At 36.8% G+C, this 18,191-nt stretch overlaps 1 protein-coding gene and 1 long non-coding RNA gene across 7 annotated transcripts in view; one reads left to right on the forward strand and one right to left on the reverse strand.

The window, feature by feature from the left end:
• Positions 1–11,676, forward strand: part of LOC145478611 (uncharacterized) — a 30,107-nt gene extending 18,431 nt beyond the window's left edge. For both annotated transcript variants that reach the window (XR_014048299.1, XR_014048300.1), the window contains one exon: positions 9,326–11,676. This is a non-coding gene — a long non-coding RNA (uncharacterized LOC145478611). The remainder of the gene's footprint in view (positions 1–9,325) is intronic.
• Positions 1,067–9,326, reverse strand: LOC145478612 (bromodomain-containing protein 8-like). Of its 5 annotated transcripts, XM_081456703.1 has the most exons (5): positions 9,011–9,326; positions 8,823–8,919; positions 8,427–8,511; positions 7,073–7,148; positions 1,067–1,694 (listed from the first exon to the last, which is right to left on the reverse strand). In XM_081456703.1, exons 1-4 carry the CDS (start codon positions 9,033–9,035, stop codon positions 7,122–7,124), a joined length of 234 nt encoding a protein of 77 aa, XP_081312829.1. In that variant the 5' UTR covers positions 9,036–9,326; the 3' UTR covers positions 1,067–1,694; positions 7,073–7,121. The 5 variants fall into 5 exon arrangements, 4 of the variants coding, with proteins under 4 accessions (XP_081312829.1, XP_081312827.1, XP_081312830.1 ...); XM_081456701.1 differs by having other exon boundaries at positions 8,823–9,326; XR_014048301.1 differs by lacking the exon at positions 8,427–8,511 and having other exon boundaries at positions 8,823–9,326.
• Positions 11,677–18,191: the final 6,515 nt, after the last annotated feature.

Consider the following 18,191-nt stretch of genomic DNA (forward strand, 5'->3'; position numbering starts at 1 on the left):
TGGTACACCAAAATGCCTGTACATATATCAAAAAGTGTAACTTCAATTTCTTTTAGGAACTGAAATAAATTGTTGTTACAACTCGATAGGAATATTTTTAGCTTTGCATTTACAAGCATCCTAGAATTTAAAAATGAGAATTTTAATGAGCACTCAAAATGTCTGTACACGGGTAAAAAATAAATAAAATGGTAAATACGTTTAGACTGTATTTTCTAGTAATAGAGGCTTTGGACAAACAATTACGACAAAAAATTGGTGATAATAATTTTGAATGACCTTTTGATGACTCATTCATTTTCAAATTCGTAGAGCTAAACGTCAGATTCTTGTGAGTTCTTTATATACTGAGAATGCATGTGAAAGTCTTGTTGCATCTGATCAAAAACACTACAATGTGGAATGTAGAGAATATTAATTAAGAACTAAATAGTTTTGCTTTGATTGAGTCAGATTGTGTGTTCAGTTTAGGTTTCTTTACTTGGATGAAGAGCATTTCATAAATTCTTTCTAATTGAAATATATTTTGGTTTATTTTCTACATGGGTTTTTGACATTGCATTGTCTGTTTCTGAATTCAACAATAATAACTGCCAAATTTACTTTTTAAGGCAATTTTGAACAAAATGTTGGCTCTTTTTTGTTTTAGGTCTGTAAGCATGAAAATACAACAAGAATTACCAAACTTCTAATTCACGGAAATAGATTTAACCATAATTGAGTTTCAGTTATCTTTTAGTGATGATTGCTATTGGCATAATTCCTGGCTCTGATATAATGAATTGTATGGAAAATGTAACAAGCAAGCCACTTATTTGCAAATGAACGACACCCACACAACACACTGGTCAGTTCAATACTCTGTTTACATGGGTACTAGTTACATGTGCATCAAAGTGGTATTGGAATACAATGTTAAAGATCTTCAAATTGCAACTAGATAAATTTAAAGGTTGGTTATTGCTATTCTAGTTAGCTGCATATCCTGGGCTTTTTATCTTAATTATTAATAGAGTTATTGAGAGATTTTTTGATTGGTTAAACGATTGGTTGATTGGTTGATTGATTGATTGATTGATTGTTTCATTGATTGATTGATTGATTGATTGATTGATTGATTGATTGACTTGAGAATTTCCCTTTACCTATGATTAAAAAAGAGCTCCATGAAAAAGACAGAAAATAAATAAGCTTCTTCCCAATTTGTTCATTAACCAAAATAACAGCTGCAAAGGAGACTGCGAAACCACATATGCACATGTAACTGGGAAATAAACAGAGAGTAATAAATTGGTATTACAAATGTTTACCTTGAGTAATCAAAGAATTTTTCATCCCAGTTGGCCCACCGCAATGTGTCACCAATTTTGTTAAGTTGGAATTTAGAAATATTGGTTTTTTCAGGAGTGAGGGAAACCGGAGTACCCAGAGAAAAACCCTCGGGGAAAGGTGCACTGTGCCATCTCTGCTGGCGGTAATATCTCATATACCTTAATATATCTATAATTCAACTTATGAAAGTTCGTCACTCAAGGCTTGCATTCATCCACTGTCCTTAATCCCCAGTTGTCAGTCCTCAGTCCTATCCTTGCTCCTTGATCCTCTGTTCTGAGTCCTCGGTCCTCTGTCCTCTGTCCTGGATCGTCCTGGGTCCACGGTCCTTGATCCTGAGATCTATGTCTCTAACAACTTGCCTGCAAATTCAGTATGTAACTAGTAAGTATTTTGTACATGACTTTTGCTAAACTTGCATAAAAACAACATGCAAATAATTCTTTTCTCTTAAAATTTTGCTTCAGGGTCTTAAGAATTTCACAACCTCCTAAAGGATTACCCAAACATTTCTACCCCACCAATACAACCTAATTCCTTAAGCAATCAATCAATGTTTTAGCAGCAGAATGTTAGCCTCGAGACTGCAGGCAAGGATGTTCCTTACTGGGATAAATGATTCTGAACCAGACATTAACTCTGAAGCCGGAGGCAAGAAATTCTGAATCATTCCAAGGAATAATTAAGAGCAAATGTACACAAGAATCAAAAATTAATAGTTCGGTAAGGCTTGAAAAATAGAATTTGCCCTACTCTTGCATGTAAGTAGGCCTTAGTAAAAGTAAAAACGCTATGTAGTTTTTTTCTTCAAATACTTGGTATTTCCGAGAAAGAGGACATTATCAGTTTCACGTCCAGACATCAATCTTACGAGTTCTAACTGGGCTGAAAATTGACCATTTTCATTCAATTTGCATTTCGCAACTATTGAGCGCAGAAAAGTTGTAATACAACCAACTTAAGGTTACTATAGACCTTCAAGGGCCTATTTTGTTCAAAATAATTTTTTGTACCAAATTCAAGACTTCTACTTAAAAAAATCTGAATTCTGCAAAAAAAAAAATTATCTCAAAAACTTAAAACGCAAATGAGTTATCCACAATAATGTAAATTTTTAAAACGAGTCAGTGAACCAAACTGTGATAAGCCAGTTAAAATGTGTCAACCTTTGAGTTGAGCAGGAACAATTTTTGCGGCAACTGATCTCATCCGCGGAGTCGTATTTCGCTTCTTTTGTTTATCCCTTACGTCTTGCAATTTCTCGCACAGAAATCTTCACTTTTGTTGATTGTTTTCGTCTCTTAAGTAACAGACTGGACGATTTTGCACGGTCGTTGCGTTCCCACATTTGAACGGGAAGAGCAAATCGCAAGGATCCGCAAGCGAATGTTTCGTCAATGTCCTGCTCTAGCTTCTTCTGGCGCAGAAGTTGATTGCCACGGAATTACCGACGAATTTAATCGCTGATATCTGACAAAGCAGCTTCTCCAAACGCTCCTTTCCTGTGCTTCGAAGAGCATTTTTCCATATTCTACTAAAACAAACAGGCGGATGAAATACGCGTTTCGAATTTTTTAAAAACATGTAAATATCCTCACTCGACTCCATTCCACTATCATTCCTCTTTTTTCCCTTTTCCTTCTTTACCATTTATCTGCTGATTCCGTTTATAAGCTGCTGAATGTTTCACAGCAGACTTCGCTACTGCCCATGTAAGATATAAAGATATCCTGTCGATGCAAACATTGCACATTCATTCCCGGGAAGCGTTACTGTAGCCCGCTGGGGAGTTCAAAGCTGCGTTTCATTGGTTGGCGGCATGGCGACGTTGACAACCGCTTCAGTGAGGTGCAAAAACTGGGAATTTCTTTCGAGCCCGAAAACTCAAGGTTTATTTTTGCGTGAATCACCTCTATTCAAATGAATTCATAAGGTATGTAGATTTATCGGATTTTAACGAAACTTGGCCAAAATCTTCATCAGATATTAGCGCACCAAAGTGTGTGAGGCTTTTGCGAAAATCAGAATATTTTTCCTGTGATGTCCCATTGAGTAACAACAATCAGAAAATTTTCTATTGTCCAACTTTAAAAGGGATTTCCCAAGCAACCAATAGAAGTATCGAAAAAGCCTCACACATGATTGAAAAACGTTACTCTGGTTTAAAAATGTAAAAATGTCAGTAAAAATTCTTTTTGTAAAAGTCCCAACGTTTCGGCTAAAACTTCAGCCTTCATCAGGGGAAAGTGACAAGGAATTTGTTGAAAAGGCACGTTCTTATACTATGCAAATCGGCAAATCGGAGCTAATTATGTTCTGTCCCTTAGGGCTAAATTTAAAAATTCGTGCGGCAAGTGCATACCATCATCACGGTTCAGCGGATTCCTACAAGTGTTAATTTCCCACGCTTCTAAAATACGTCTGTTGCGCCAATTTGTGCTTGTACGTAAGATCTTTGAAGATTCCCAGGAGATGGTGTGGCCAGAGTGTAAACAATGTTCCGCTAAAGCTGACTTGTGCGAGTGTTTGTTTACAACCGCTTTTTGATGTTCTTTGAGCCGGGTGGAAAATTTTCGTTTCATTTCTCCGATGTAGCTTTTGTCACAACCTTGACAGGGAATTGAATAAATTGCGCCACGAGTCTGATCTTTCGAGACTGGGTCTTTTGATTTGGGAAATAAATTGCCGATGGTATGGTGAGGTTTTAAAGCAACTTTGATATTGTAATTGCTTAGGATTCGCTTAATCGGTTCCGTAGTGCCCTTGACATACGGTAAAATGCAAAAACCTTTTTTGTCATCCGGTGGAGTTGCAGGCGTTTGTTGAGAAGGCCGTTCCGGTTTACTTGCATGAATAACAAAGCGTTTCGGGTAGTCATTCGCCCTGAGTGCCGCGATCACATGTTTCATTTCCTTTGATTGTTGGTCAACAGAAGACGGGATAGCTCTTGCGCGATCAGTCAGAGATTTGACCACAGCCCTTTTGTGAGCAGCCGGATGGTGAGAGTCAAACGAGAGATATCTTTCTGTGTGTGTCGGTTTGCGATAGACTTTAGTGGAGAGTTGGCCATCATCTTGTCGACAGACAGTGACGTCAAGAAAGGATATTTTCCGTTCTGTTTCTCTTTCAACCGTAAATTGGATCGACGGCTCGATATTGTTCAAATGACTCTGTAAGGCTAGCACCAGGTTGGATTTAACAGCGGCACACACATCATCAACATATCGTTTCCAAAAACACGGTTGGGAAGGAGAGGTGGATAGTGCTCGTTTTTCAAGGTCTTCCATGACCAGGTTTGCCATAACAGCTGACACTGGAGAGCCCATGGCGGTGCCAAAGATCTGTTGTAGTGATTGTTGTTATACTTGAAATTTGTTGTCGACAAACAGAAATCCAACAGGTCAACAATGTCATCGACAGGAATGGTGGTTCTATCCTGCAAGGTGTCATCATTGGAAAGCAAATCTTTAGCAACTTGAATGGCGAGTTCCACAGGAATAGATGTGAACAAAGAGACAACGTCAAAGGAAACCAGCTCTTCATCTTCTTTGAGTGAGACATTTTTCATCTGTTCACAAAATTCCACACTGTTCTTGACCGTGAAATCTGTCTTGCCCATCACAGGACTCAGGATCTGCGCCAAATGTTTCGATAACATGTAAGTCGGAGAGTCTATGAACGAAACAATAGGTCTTAAGGGGAAACCAGGCTTATGAATCTTTGGTAAACCATAAAAACGAGGAGGCAGTCCATCAGAACTGCGAAGTCTTTCGCAAAGACTGTCACTGATCTTGTTCTCTCGTTTAAGATTGGCTAATTTTTCATTGAGCTTCTTCTCCGTTCGCTGTGTAGGGTCTTTATCTAACACCTTGTAGGTTCGTTGGTCATTGAGCATTTGCTGTACCTTGTCGTCATAGTCCTTGCGATCCATGACAACAGTACTCACACTTTGTTAGCCCATCAACTCCTGATTGATAATGTCCAGTGAGTTTGGACGTCCACGGTAACACAATGGCTGGTAATTCAAACAACATTCCTATCCTGCCATTTCAACGGTGTTCCATTAGGTTTGCATAACCTGTACGCATTCATCTGGTGATTTTGAATTCCCCAAATCGCTCAATATTACCAAGTTCCTATGCAAATGTTCCTACGTTTTCCATTTTGTTGTTCGGTACAATCATTCAACCTGCTATCACGCAGAAATCCCCAGTAATTAGCAGTAATAAATAAGCCATCACCTTTGATGGCTCCGCGTCTCTTATTTGTATATTGTCCAGCAAAAGTCCGTTGTTGCACATAGGGTAAGGGTAGAGTGGGAATTTCCGAAAGAAAAAGCATTAGAATTTTTCCAACATCTCAATGTTAGTTCCAATTCAGGGCCTCCTTTCTTAGGTAAAGCAATAAAATGCTACACACGAACCAGGTCTTTGTGGCTTAAAATTGAAACAAAGAAAAGCAACTCTGTTAAAAGCTCTGAGATCCCATCCCTCACCCCCATATAAAATATGTTGTAAAACACAGGTCTTGGATAACACACCTTCAGTCAAAATGGAGGACTTTCAAACGTCTTCAAAATGGAAACCCAAAAATCGCACGTGGAATAACACTTTACCAGTTACTACTGGCTCAATCAAACAACACAAATAACAGATAGATAATACATACATGGGACTTGGCAGTAACTGTTTTTCTTCAAAATCGGATATGAGTACTGACAAGAACGCTGCTGAAAATTATATGTAGGGAAAGAATCAGTTTGCAAGATTCAGGATATTACAAACCGAGGTAGGTGAACATGCTATTATTATGTGTATATCATTTATACTGCTTGGTAATGCTGATGTTTTGAACTGAAGTAATATGCTGATACGATGATAATACTTTTAGTCACGCACTCGGAAGCTGCTGGCGTGATTTTGTGTCTTTTGTGAAAGATTTTGACTAAGTTTTTGACAAGTGCCTAATCATTTGCCCAAACTGAACTTAACATATATTGAAAGACCTATCCTAGTGTAGTTAGAATCTAAACTCTTTTGGAATTCCGAGACATGGCACATGGTCAAAATGACAATTCTTTTCACCAACTGACTAACTCAATTTTGGAGAACACTCTGGTTTCATTTACCGCTAAATATTTAGATTAATCCAATATTCTTGAAATCGTCCTTTTTTAGACAAGGAATAGTTCTGCAATAAGCTGTTTGTATTACAACTTTTCTGAGCTCAATAGTTGTGAAATGTGAATCAAATGAAAATGGTCGATTTTCAGCTCAGTTGAGACTCGCTAAATTGCATGAAATTGAGTCTGAAAGTTAAATCATACATGTAAATGTTGCTTTTCTCAGAAAGACAAAACTATTTCAAGGAAAAAACTACAGCCTGTTTGCACTCTTGCTAAGGGCTAGCTATATGCAAAAGACGAGTGAATTTGAGTTTTCTAGCCTGGCCAAAGAATTTGATTTTGTTTGATTTTTGTGGGCATTTGCTCTTAATATTGACCCAGGAATAAATAAACTTGAAATGAAAAGCTTAAAATCCTCTGAACTGGGGGACATCTCAATGAAATGAAGACTTTTCTTTGCTCATTACTCTCCTTATTACGACAACATAAAATTTAAATAGTTTGCATATACATTACTTGGAAAAAATTTCAGAAAACATTATTTCGGACAAAAAAATGTCCAAATTTATAACCATCTGAAATTTTTAAGTACATACAAATTTGTAAAGTACATACTTTCTTCTTAGATAGTCCCATCACAAGCATGATGAAGCAAAAACTTGAATTAGGATTTGCTTGTTCTTTTTATCACCTGAAAGGAAAATTTTTGTTTCTTTTATGAGAACACAGAAAGTCATGTAATGGAGATCAATTCCATTAATTTTCCAGTCTGACTCAAGTTTTGTAGGCGAAAATTTAACTAAGCTATGTTGTAGCAAAGCGTTCCAAAATTAAATGTCCAAAATTTTTTGAAAGTAATGTACCTTTGGCAATTATTAAAATAAAATTAATGTTTATCAAAAACATGCCACTGTCAAGCCTGCAAATGACAGTCAGTCATCGAATAATTGTCCGCTAAATTTGAGGTTTTGACAGGTAAAAGCTTATCCTGGTCGCACACTCTGATCGAGCATTTCTGCTACAATGAAAACTAGTAGTAATAGTAGATTAAAGAGTGCGTTCGAGTTTTGGTAGGTTTGGTATGTTAAAAAAGCAAAAATTTTAGGAACATCATTTTGTGTCAAGGCTGTTAGGTAGACATGAAATTGACCTCCCTTCAGCATGGGTGAAAACAAATGAATTGATCACAAAGCACGTATACATGAGAGGGTTTGTTCTGGTTTATACATGTATTATGTAATATTAGTTACGACCGGTCAGTAAGAAACACGGATTGCAGTCAGTAGGCCACATTTAGTCCACAGTCCGTGTTTTATACCTGATCCATGAGTCTGTGTTTTATACCCAGTCTGTATACATAATGCTTAGTCCACGTTTTATACCTAAGTCCGCAATCCACAGATCATATTTATACTGACCATGTAATGGTACATTTTGCTGACCCCTAGTCCATGGACTACCCATGGCCTACCCTAAATGGACCACCCTGAAATTTGTGGCACACATAAATTTAACAATGCTAGAACCCGAACAAAATATGCAATCAATCGACAAACACAATTACCGAACACTTGTGAAGTGACAAATTTAACGATCATGGCCGGGTTGTTCAGAAGGCAGTTAACGTTAACCCAGGATTAAAAGTTAACTGAAGTATAATCTTTTCTTGTATAGAAATGTTTTTCACTGCTTGTGTTTTGTGTATTTTGAGATTATTCAAACTCAAAACAGAAGGCCAAACAATATAAACAGAAAATCTCCCTGCAAAGTTACAAAACTCACATCAAAATTCTCTTTTATCCTGGGTTAGCCTAATTGGGCTTTCAACAACCCAGTCCAGGGGCTCTGCTTTTAGGCTTGGCTTAATCTATATAATATCCATAACACAAGAACAAGAACCTCACTTGTTTTGTTCAAAATGGTGTCACATGCATACAGAGTTATTTAATATTATGAATTAGCCTATTACCTTTTGTGAAAAGAAGTCGGGTGGTCTTGGTTTCGCACAACATCCTGTTTCAAGCAGTGGTTTAATCGTACGACTCACAGACACCCTGGAAGGATAACAATTGTCCCCAATTATTTTTTTTTTAACCTAAATACTATTGAAACCTTAATAGAGTCTTTCATTCATTCATTCATTTATTCATTTTCAACGTCTTAAAAGAATCACAGAGCCACGATTCAATTCACTTCTATTTTGTCGTCATGAATAAATTGAAGCTATCACCTTCAAAACAGATTGTTTCTAAGCTAAGCTCAAGTTTAGCAAACAAAAGACACCGATCCTCATAAAAAGCACATCTTTTGTGGAATAATTCTTCTCAATTATCTGACGTTAGGCGTAAAAATCCATGTTACTCACCAGTTTTGATCGCCACTTCGGACCACAGACGAAGCTAAAGTTAGTTTTTCTCTTATTGTCCACTCATCTGGGTTTTGCCCTAGAGGAAGCTTTTGCTCTGTAAAAGAAGAAAACAAACACGACATTAATTTCAATTGTAAAGAAACTCAAAGTAGGAGAAAGTCATTGAATAAAATGTCAAACTTTACTTTGACTAAGCATGAAGACCGCCATCTTTGTTTCTATTTGGATCGGTACCACTCTCCTAACCGGTGGTTTACAGGTCCGCGCGCGTGCAAAACTTTAAACCCGTAGATCGTTTATGACGTCAAAAGTTTTTCAGTTAGCGAAGGACAAGTGGTTTCTCCAGAGGATGAGTGCAATACTTCGTGATTGTTTGTTAAGATAGAAATATGGATCCTGATAGCAATTTACAATTGTGTTCTTTTTACCGCTTTTACTTTTTGCTTTCATCATTTCTGTTTTTTCAACCGAAATGAGCTGTTTTTTGTTCTTTCATCTAGGTGAATTTGCTTCGCCGTCATCAAGGAAAGCCAGAAATCTTCCAATGTTCTTTTTCCAGGTATGTAGGAGCTTTCAACAAAGCAAGAAATCGAGTTTTCTGTCTAGCTCTGACCTGAGCTTTTCAGCGTTGCTGGTTTTTGTCTTGGAAATTGACGCGTACATGCTTCGATGGAAACAACCTTGTGGCTGATTGAAATGGTTTGTTGACAAGCTGAGCATTATGTTCGAGTTCGAGCCACCTTAGATTTTCAAAACCAGGAGCCTGCCAAAACTCTAAGGTGACTCTGAACCCTATGTATAGATTTTTTAAACAACTTTGCCAGAAGTTGCGTCTTATCATGCTTATTAAAATTGGATAAGGAACAAAATTTCACCTTGCCGTTTTTGAATTATAAGCCTCTAAAGCTGTAATTAAGGGTGTTTTTAGAAGGTAATACTGTTGCTATGGTAACCTATTGTGTCACGAAAATGATAACAACGTGTTCACCAATAATTGGGCAGTTTTTTAATACCATGATTGTAGTATCAAGTGATAAAGAGTGGTAATAATGACCTATCAAAATCTAACTGCTCAAAACTGCTTTGAGCCACCTTAACTTGAAAAATGATAAAATGTTTAAATTACTACATGAAAAAGTATTTCTTGATCTCACGAGCTCCTAAGTAAGTGAACAAGCAAAGCATTCTTCGGGTCGAAAGAGAGTGCATTCGATATTGAATTAAACAAATTGCTGCGGAAACCTTGTAAGTACAGATGAGATATAACGAGGAATTCACATTCACATAATAAACATTCCACGGAGACGAAACAGCCACAACCACGAAGAGCAAGCTCGACTGAGCATCCATGATTCGACACGTGTATCTCGGGTCTGCACCATATCATCTTTTTCAGTTGAATATACCACTACACTCTCCAATGAATGGCACCAGGCTACGCTACATACCTACCTTGTTGTATTAAGGTGGCTCAAACAGTAACGTTTCAGTGGGACACCTAGGCTCTAGCGCGCACTTCAGCGCGAGGCATCACGCGATCACCCGAGAGTTCGCGAGATAGCGCGCGAGTTTTTGTTATAAATAGTTTTTTAATTAAGTTTCTGGCAGGTCCCCACCGGCCTTTAGGTTGCCGCAAACCAACCTGCCTCAACAAAAAGTATATGTATGCGTGTATGTATGTATGTATGTATGTATGTATGTAGCTTCAAAGTTTACAAAAACCAAAACAAACATGACAGCGCGAGGCCTGCTTCGTAAAACTTTGTTTCCGCCAAGCTTTGGTGAGCTGTTTCCGTTATCAGTTATTTTTAACATCGAAAACATTCATCCTTCAGGCAATTTCAAAGGAAAACATCCCTTTAAACCGCTGTGCTGGAACGTAAACCAACATTGTGATGTTAATGTTGCGATCCGGGGAAGGGGTACTCCCTTATATGGGCTAGATAGGTATGTGCGGACCCAAAGAGTACGGTTTTTAAGCCGTTTTAATCATAAATAGGGTATCAATTTTGGCAAATTTGGTCTTAAATAACGTATGGATTTTGCACTCTAGTATTGAATTGGGTATGTTGTTTACTACAAGCTACTTTTTCATCATTATCCATAAGACCATAAGCAAAAGTCCTTCAAAAATTACCTTTAGGGCAACTGTGTCAGCTGCAACGGTCATAAATGGGGTATCGATTTTTGCTCCGTTCATAAATAGGTTAGAGAAAATCGCACATATTAGACATAAAAAGAGTAAGAGTTTTGGGAAGTTTCCCGCACACCCCCACCAAATTTTTCTGTACTACAGGGGCACTCCATGAATTGGGTAGCAAATTTAACGGTACCTATATGCACATAAAATGTAGTTTCTATTGACAGCCCCATCTTTCTTTGCAAAATGTTTAGTTAAAAAAATGAAAGTCCTTGGTTAAGTTATAGAGTCTTTTTAAAATCCCTTATTAAATCTTTCCCAGGCACAAATAAAAAATTTCCATCAAGATCCATTCTTTTGCAGGTCTTCGTTTATTGGATACAAGCTAATAAAGAGAGTTTAAATCAAAAAAGACATAACAAGATGCATATATTTTATCGTCAGCCAAGTTTGATGTCATATTTTATAAGGTCTTTTGATTCATAACTTGGTCAAAAGGGAAACAAACAGAAGATTGGACGAAAAAGAAATAAATGGAGTCCAGCACAAATATGAAAAAAAAAAGAAAACTGAGGAGTCCCCCTACGGGGGCTGAACGCCATGCCCTTCCGAACCGAAGCTCGGAAATGTAGCCACTGTGCTACAGGGGGACTCCGTGAATTGGGTAGCAAATTTAACGGTACCTATATGCACATAAAATGTAGTTTCTATTGACAGGCCTATCTTTCTTTGCAAAATGTTTAGTTAAAAAAATGACAGTCCTTGGTTAAGTTATAGAGTCTTTTTAAAATCCCTTATTAAATCTTTCCCAGGCACAAATAAAAAATTTCCATCAAGATCCGTTCTTTTCCAGGTCTTCGTTTACTCGATAAACGCTAATAAAGAAAGTTTAAATCAAAAAAGACATAACAAGATGGATATATTTTATCGTCAGCAAAGTTTGATGTCATATTTTATAAGGTCTTTTCATTTATAACTTGGTCAAAAGGGAAAAAAACAGAAGATTAGACGAAACAGAAATAAATGGAGTCCAGCACAAATATGAAAAAAAAAACTGAGGAGTCCCCCTACGGGGGCTGAACGCCATGCCCTTCCGAACCGAAGCTCGCAAATGTAGCCACTGTGCTACAGGGGGACTCCGTGAATTGGGTAGCAAATTTAACGGTACCTATATGCACATAAAATGTAGTTTCTATTGACAGCCCTATCTTTCTTTGCAAAATGTTTAGTTAAAAAAATGACAGTCCTTGGTTAAGTTATAGAGTCTTTTTAAAATCCCTTATTAAATCTTTCCCAGGCACAAATAAAAAATTTCCATCAAGATCCATTCTTTTGCAGGTCTTCGTTTATTGGATACAAGCTAATAAAGAGAGTTTAAATCAAAAAAGACATAACAAGATGGATATATTTTATCGTCAGCAAAGTTTGATGTCATATTTTATAAGGTCTTTTCATTTATAACTTGGTCAAAAGGGAAAAAAACAGAAGATTAGACGAAACAGAAATAAATGGAGTCCAGCACAAATATGAAAAAAAAAACTGAGGAGTCCCCCTACGGGGGCTGAACGCCATGCCCTTCCGAACCGAAGCTCGCAAATGTAGCCACTGTGCTACAGGGGGACTCCGTGAATTGGGTAGCAAATTTAACGGTACCTATATGCACATAAAATGTAGTTTCTATTGACAGCCCTATCTTTCTTTGCAAAATATTTAGTTAAAAAAATGAAAGTCCTTGGTTAAGTTATAGAGTCTTTTTAAAATCCCTTATTAAATCTTTCCCAAGCTAAAATAAAACATTTCCATCAAGATCCGTTCTTTTGCAGGTCTTCGTTTATTCGATAAACGCTAATAAAGAAAGTTTAAATCAAAAAAGACATAACAAGATGGATATATTTTATCGTCAGCAAAGTTTGATGTCATATTTTATAACGTCTTTTGACTCCTAACTTGGTCAAAAGGGAAAAAAACAGAAGATTAGACGAAACAGAAATAAATGGAGTCCAGCACAAATATGAAAAAAAAACTGAGGAGTCCCCCTACGGAGGCTGAACGCCATGCCCTTCCGAACCGAAGCTCGGAAATGTAGCCACTGTGCTACAGGGGGACTCCGTGAATTGGGTAGCAAATTTAACGGTACCTATATGCACATAAAATGTAGTTTCTATTGACAGCCCTATCTTTCTTTGCAAAATGTTTAGTTAAAAAAATGAAAGTCCTTGGTTAAGGTGTAGAGTCTTTTTAAAATCCCTTATTAAATCTTTCCCGGGCAAAAATAAAACATTTCCATCAAGATCCGTTGTTTTGCAGGTCTTCGTTTATTGGAAAAGTGCTAATAAAGAAAGTGTAAATCAAAAAAGACATAACAAGATGGATATATTTTATCGTCAGCCAAGTTTGATGTCATATTTTATAAGGTCTTTTCACTTATAACTTGGTCACAAGGGAAAAAAGCAGAAGATTAGACGAAAAAGAAATAAATGGAGTCCAGCACAAATATGAAAAAAAAAAACTGAGGAGTCCCCCTACGGGGGCTGAACGCCATGCCCTTCCGAACCGAAGCTCGCAAATGTAGCCACTGTGCTACAGGGGGACTCCGTGAATTGGATAGCAAATTTAACGGTACCTATATGCACATAAAATGTAGTTTCTATTGACAGCCCTATCTTTCTTTGTAAACTATTTAGTTAAAAAAATGAAAGTCCTTGGTTAAGTTATAGAGTCTTTTTAAAATCCCTTATTAAATCTTTCCTGGGCAAAAATAAAAAATTTCCATCAAGATCCGTTCTTTTGCAGGTCTTCGTTTATTGGATACAAGCTAATAAAGAGAGTTTAAATCAAAAAAGACATAAAAAGATTGATATATTTTATATTCAGCAGAGTTTGATGTCATATTTTGTAAGGTCTTTTGACTCATAACTTGGTCAAAAGGGAAAAAAACAGAAGATTGGACGAAAAAGAAATAAATGGAGTCCAGCACAAATATGAAAAAAAAAAACTGAGGAATCCCCCTACGGGGGCTGAACGCCATACCCTTCCGAACCGAAGCTCGCAAATGTAGCCACTGTGCTACAGGGGGACTCCGTGAATTGGGTAGCAAATTTAACGGTACCTATATGCAGATAAAATGTAGTTTCTATTGACAGCCCTATCTTTCTTTGCAAAATATTTAGTTAAGAAAATGAAAGTCCTTGGTTAAGTTATAGAGTCTCTTTAAAATCCCTTATTAAATCTTTCCCAAGCTAAAATAAAACATTTCCATCAAGATCCGTTCTTTTGCAGGTCTTCGTTTATTCGATAAACGCTAATAAAGAAAGTTTAAATCAAAAAAGACATAACAAGATGGATATATTTTATCGTCAGCAAAGTTTGATGTCATATTTTATAACGTCTTTTGATTCCTAACTTGGTCAAAAGGGAAACAAACAGAAGATTGGACGAGACAGAAATAAATGGAGTCCAGCACAAATATGAAAAAAAAAACTGAGGAGTCCCCCTACGGGGGCTGAACGCCATGCCCTTCCGAACCGAAGCTCGGAAATGTAGCCACTGTGCTACAGGGGGACTCCGTGAATTGGTTAGCAAATTTAACGGTACCTGTATGGACATAAAATGTAGTTTCTTTTGACAGGCCTATCTTTCTTTGCAAATTGTTTAGTTAAAAAAATGAAAGTCCTTGGTTAAGTTATAGAGTCTTTTTAAAATCGCTTATTAAATCTTTCCCAGGCAAAAATAAAAAATGTCCATCAAGATCCGTTCTTTTGCAGGTCTTCGTTCATTGAATACAAGCTAATAAAGAGAGTTTAAATCCAAAAAGACATAAGAAGATGCATATATTTTATCGTGAGCCAAGTTTGATGTCATATTTTATAAGGTCTTTTCACTTATAACTTGGTCCAAAGGGAAAAAAACACAAGACTAGACGAAAAAGGTATAAATGGAGTCCAGCACAAATATGAAAAAAAAACTGTGGAGTCCTCCTACGTGGGCTGAACGCCATGCCCTTCCGAACCGAAGCTCGGAAATGTAGCCACTGTGCTACAGGGGGACTCCGTGAATTGGATAGCAAATTTAACGGTACCTATATGCACATAAAATGTAGTTTCTATTGACAGCCCTATCTTTCTTTGCAAAATGTTTAGTTAAAAAAATGAAAGTCCTTGGTTAAGTTATAGAGTCTTTTTAAAATCCCTTATTAAATCTTTCCTGGGCAAAAATAAAAAATTTCGATCAAGATCCGTTCTTTTGTGGGTCTTCGTTTATTGGATACAAGCTAATAAAGAGAGTTTAAATCAAAAAAGACATAAAAAGATTGATATATTTTATATTCAGCCAAGTTTGATGTCATATTTTGTAAGGTCTTTTGACTCATAACTTGGTCAAAAGGGAAAAAAACAGAAGATTGGACGAAAAAGAAATAAATGGAGTCCAGCACAAATATGAAAAAAAAACTGAGGAATCCCCCTACGGGGGCTGAACGCCATGCCCTTCCGAACCGAAGCTCGCAAATGTAGCCACTGTGCTACAGGGGGACTCCGTGAATTGGGTAGCAAATTTAACGGTACCTATATGCACATAAAATGTAGTTTCTATTGACAGCCCTATCTTTCTTTGCAAAAGATTTAGTTAAAAAAATGAGTCCTTTGTTAAGTTATAGAGTCTTTTTAAAATCCCTTATTAAACGTTTCCGAAGCAAAAATAAAAAATGTCCATCAAGGTCCGTTCTTTTCCAGTTCTCCGTTTATTAGATACAAGCTAATAAAGAGAGTTTAAATCGAAAAAGACATAACAAGATGCATATATTTTATATTCAGCCAGGTTTGATGTCATATTTTATAAAGTCTTTTGACTCCTAACTTGGTCAAAAGGGAAAAAAAAGACGATTAGACGAAAAAGAAATAAATGGCGTCCAGCACAAATATGAAAAAAAAAACTGAGGAGTCCCCCCACGGGGGCTGAACGCCATGCCCTTCCGAACCGAAGCTCGCAAATGTAGCCACTGTGCTACAGGGGGACTCCGTGAATTGGTTAGCAAATTTAACGGTACCTATATGGACATAAAATGTAGTTTCTTTTGACAGGCCTATCTTTCTTTGCAAAATGTTTAGTTAAAAAAATGAAAGTCCTTGGTTAAGTTATAGAGTCTTTTTCGAATCCCTTATTAAATCTTTCCCGGGCAAAAATAAAACATTTCCATCAAGATCCGTTCTTTTGCAGGTCTTCGTTTATTGGATACAAGCTAATAAAGAGAGTTTAAATCAAAAAAGACATAAGAAGATTGATATATTTTATATTCAGCCAAGTTTGATGTCATATTTTATAAGGTCTTTTGACTTATAACTTGGTCAAAAGGGAAAAAAACAGAAGATTAGACGAAAACAAAATAAATGGAGTCCAGCACAAATATTTAAAAAACAACTGAGGAGTGCTCCTACCGGGGCTGAACGCCATGCCCTTCCGAACCGAAGCTCGGAAATGTAGCCACTGTTCTACAGGGGGACTCCGTGAATTGGGTAGCAAATTTAACGGTACCTATATGCACATAAAATGTAGTTTCTATTGACAGCCCCATCTTTCTTTGCAAAATGTTTAGTTAAAAAAATGAAAGTCCTTGGTTAAGTTATAGAGTCTTTTTAAAATCGCTTATTAAATCTTTCCCAGGTACAAATAAAACATTTCCATCAAGATCCGTTCTTTTGGAGGTCTTCGTTTATTGGATACAAGCTAATAAAGAGAGTTTAAATCAAAAAAGACATAAAAAGATTGATATATTTTATATTCAGCCAAGTTTGATGTCATATTTTGTCAGGTCTTTTGACTCATAACTTGGTGAAAAGGGAAAAAAACAGAAGATTGGACGAAAAAGAAATAAATGGAGTCCAGCACAAATATGAAAAAAAAAACTGAGGAATCCCCCTACGGGGGCTGAACGCCATGCCCTTCCGAACCGAAGCTCGCAAATGTAGCCACTGTGCTACAGGGGAACTCCGTGAATTGGTTAGCAAATTTAACGGTACCTATATGCAGATAAAATGTAGTTTCTATTGACAGCCCTATCTTTCTTTGCAAAATGTTTAGTTAAAAAAATGAAAGTCCTTGCTTAAGTTATAGAGTCTTTTTAAAATCCCTTATTAAATCTTTCCTGGGCAAAAATAAAAAATGTCCATCAAGATCCGTTCTTTTGCAGGTCTTCGTTTATTGGATACAAGCTAATAAAGAGAGTTTAAATCAAAAAAGACATAAAAAGATTGATATATTTTATATTCAGCCAAGTTTGATGTCATATTTTGTCAGGTCTTTTGACTCATAACTTGGTGAAAAGGGAAAAAAACAGAAGATTGGACGAAAAAGAAATAAATGGAGTCCAGCACAAATATGAAAAAAAAAACTGAGGAATCCCCCTACGGGGGCTGAACGCCATGCCCTTCCGAACCGAAGCTCGCAAATGTAGCCACTGTGCTACAGGGGGACTCCGTGAATTGGGTAGCAAATTTAACGGTACCTATATGCACATAAAATGTAGTTTCTATTGACAGCCCTATCTTTCTTTGCAAAATGTTTAGTTAAAAAAATGAAAGTCCTTGGTTAAGTTATAGAGTCTTTTTAAAATCCCTTATTAAATCTTTCCTGGGCAAAAATAAAAAATGTCCATCAAGATCCGTTCTTTTGTGGGTCTTCGTTTATTGGATACAAGCTAATAAAGAGAGTTTAAATCAAAAAAGACATAAAAAGATTGATATATTTTATATTCAGCCAAGTTTGATGTCATATTTTGTAACGTCTTTTGACTCATAACTTGGTCACCAGGGGAAAAAACAGAAGATTAGACGAAAAAGAAATAAATGGCGTCCAGCACAAATATTTAAAAAAAAGCTGAGGAGTCCCCCTGCCGGGGCTGAACACCATGCCGTTCCGAACCGAAGCTCGGAAATGTAGCCACTGTGCTACAGGGGAACTCCGTGAATTGGGTAACAAATTTAACGGTACCTATATGCACATAAAATGTAGTTTCTATTGACAGCCCTATCTTTCTTTGCAAAATGTTTAGTTAAAAAAATGAAAGTCCTTGGTTAAGGTGTAGAGTCTTTTTCAAATCCCTTATTAAATCTTTCCCGGGCAAAAATAAAACATTTCCATCAAGATCCGTTGTTTCGAAGGTCTTCGTTTATTGGATACAAGCTAATAAAGAGAGTTTAAATCAAAAAAGACATAACAAGATGGATATATTT

The sequence above is a fragment of the Orbicella franksi genome, chromosome 2 (assembly GCF_964199315.1).
Source record: "Orbicella franksi chromosome 2, jaOrbFran1.1, whole genome shotgun sequence".
Classification (NCBI taxonomy): Eukaryota; Metazoa; Cnidaria; class Anthozoa; order Scleractinia; family Merulinidae; genus Orbicella; species Orbicella franksi.

Coding starts and splice junctions, on each gene's coding strand:
- LOC145478612 (XM_081456702.1), bottom strand. CDS start 8,947: ATGTCGTGTTTGTTTTCTTCTTTTACAGAGCAAAAGCTTCCTCTAGGG. Junction 1,695..8,822: donor CGAAGTGGCGATCAAAACTG/GTGAGTAACATG, acceptor CTGAATTTGCAG/GCAAGTTGTTAGAGACATAG.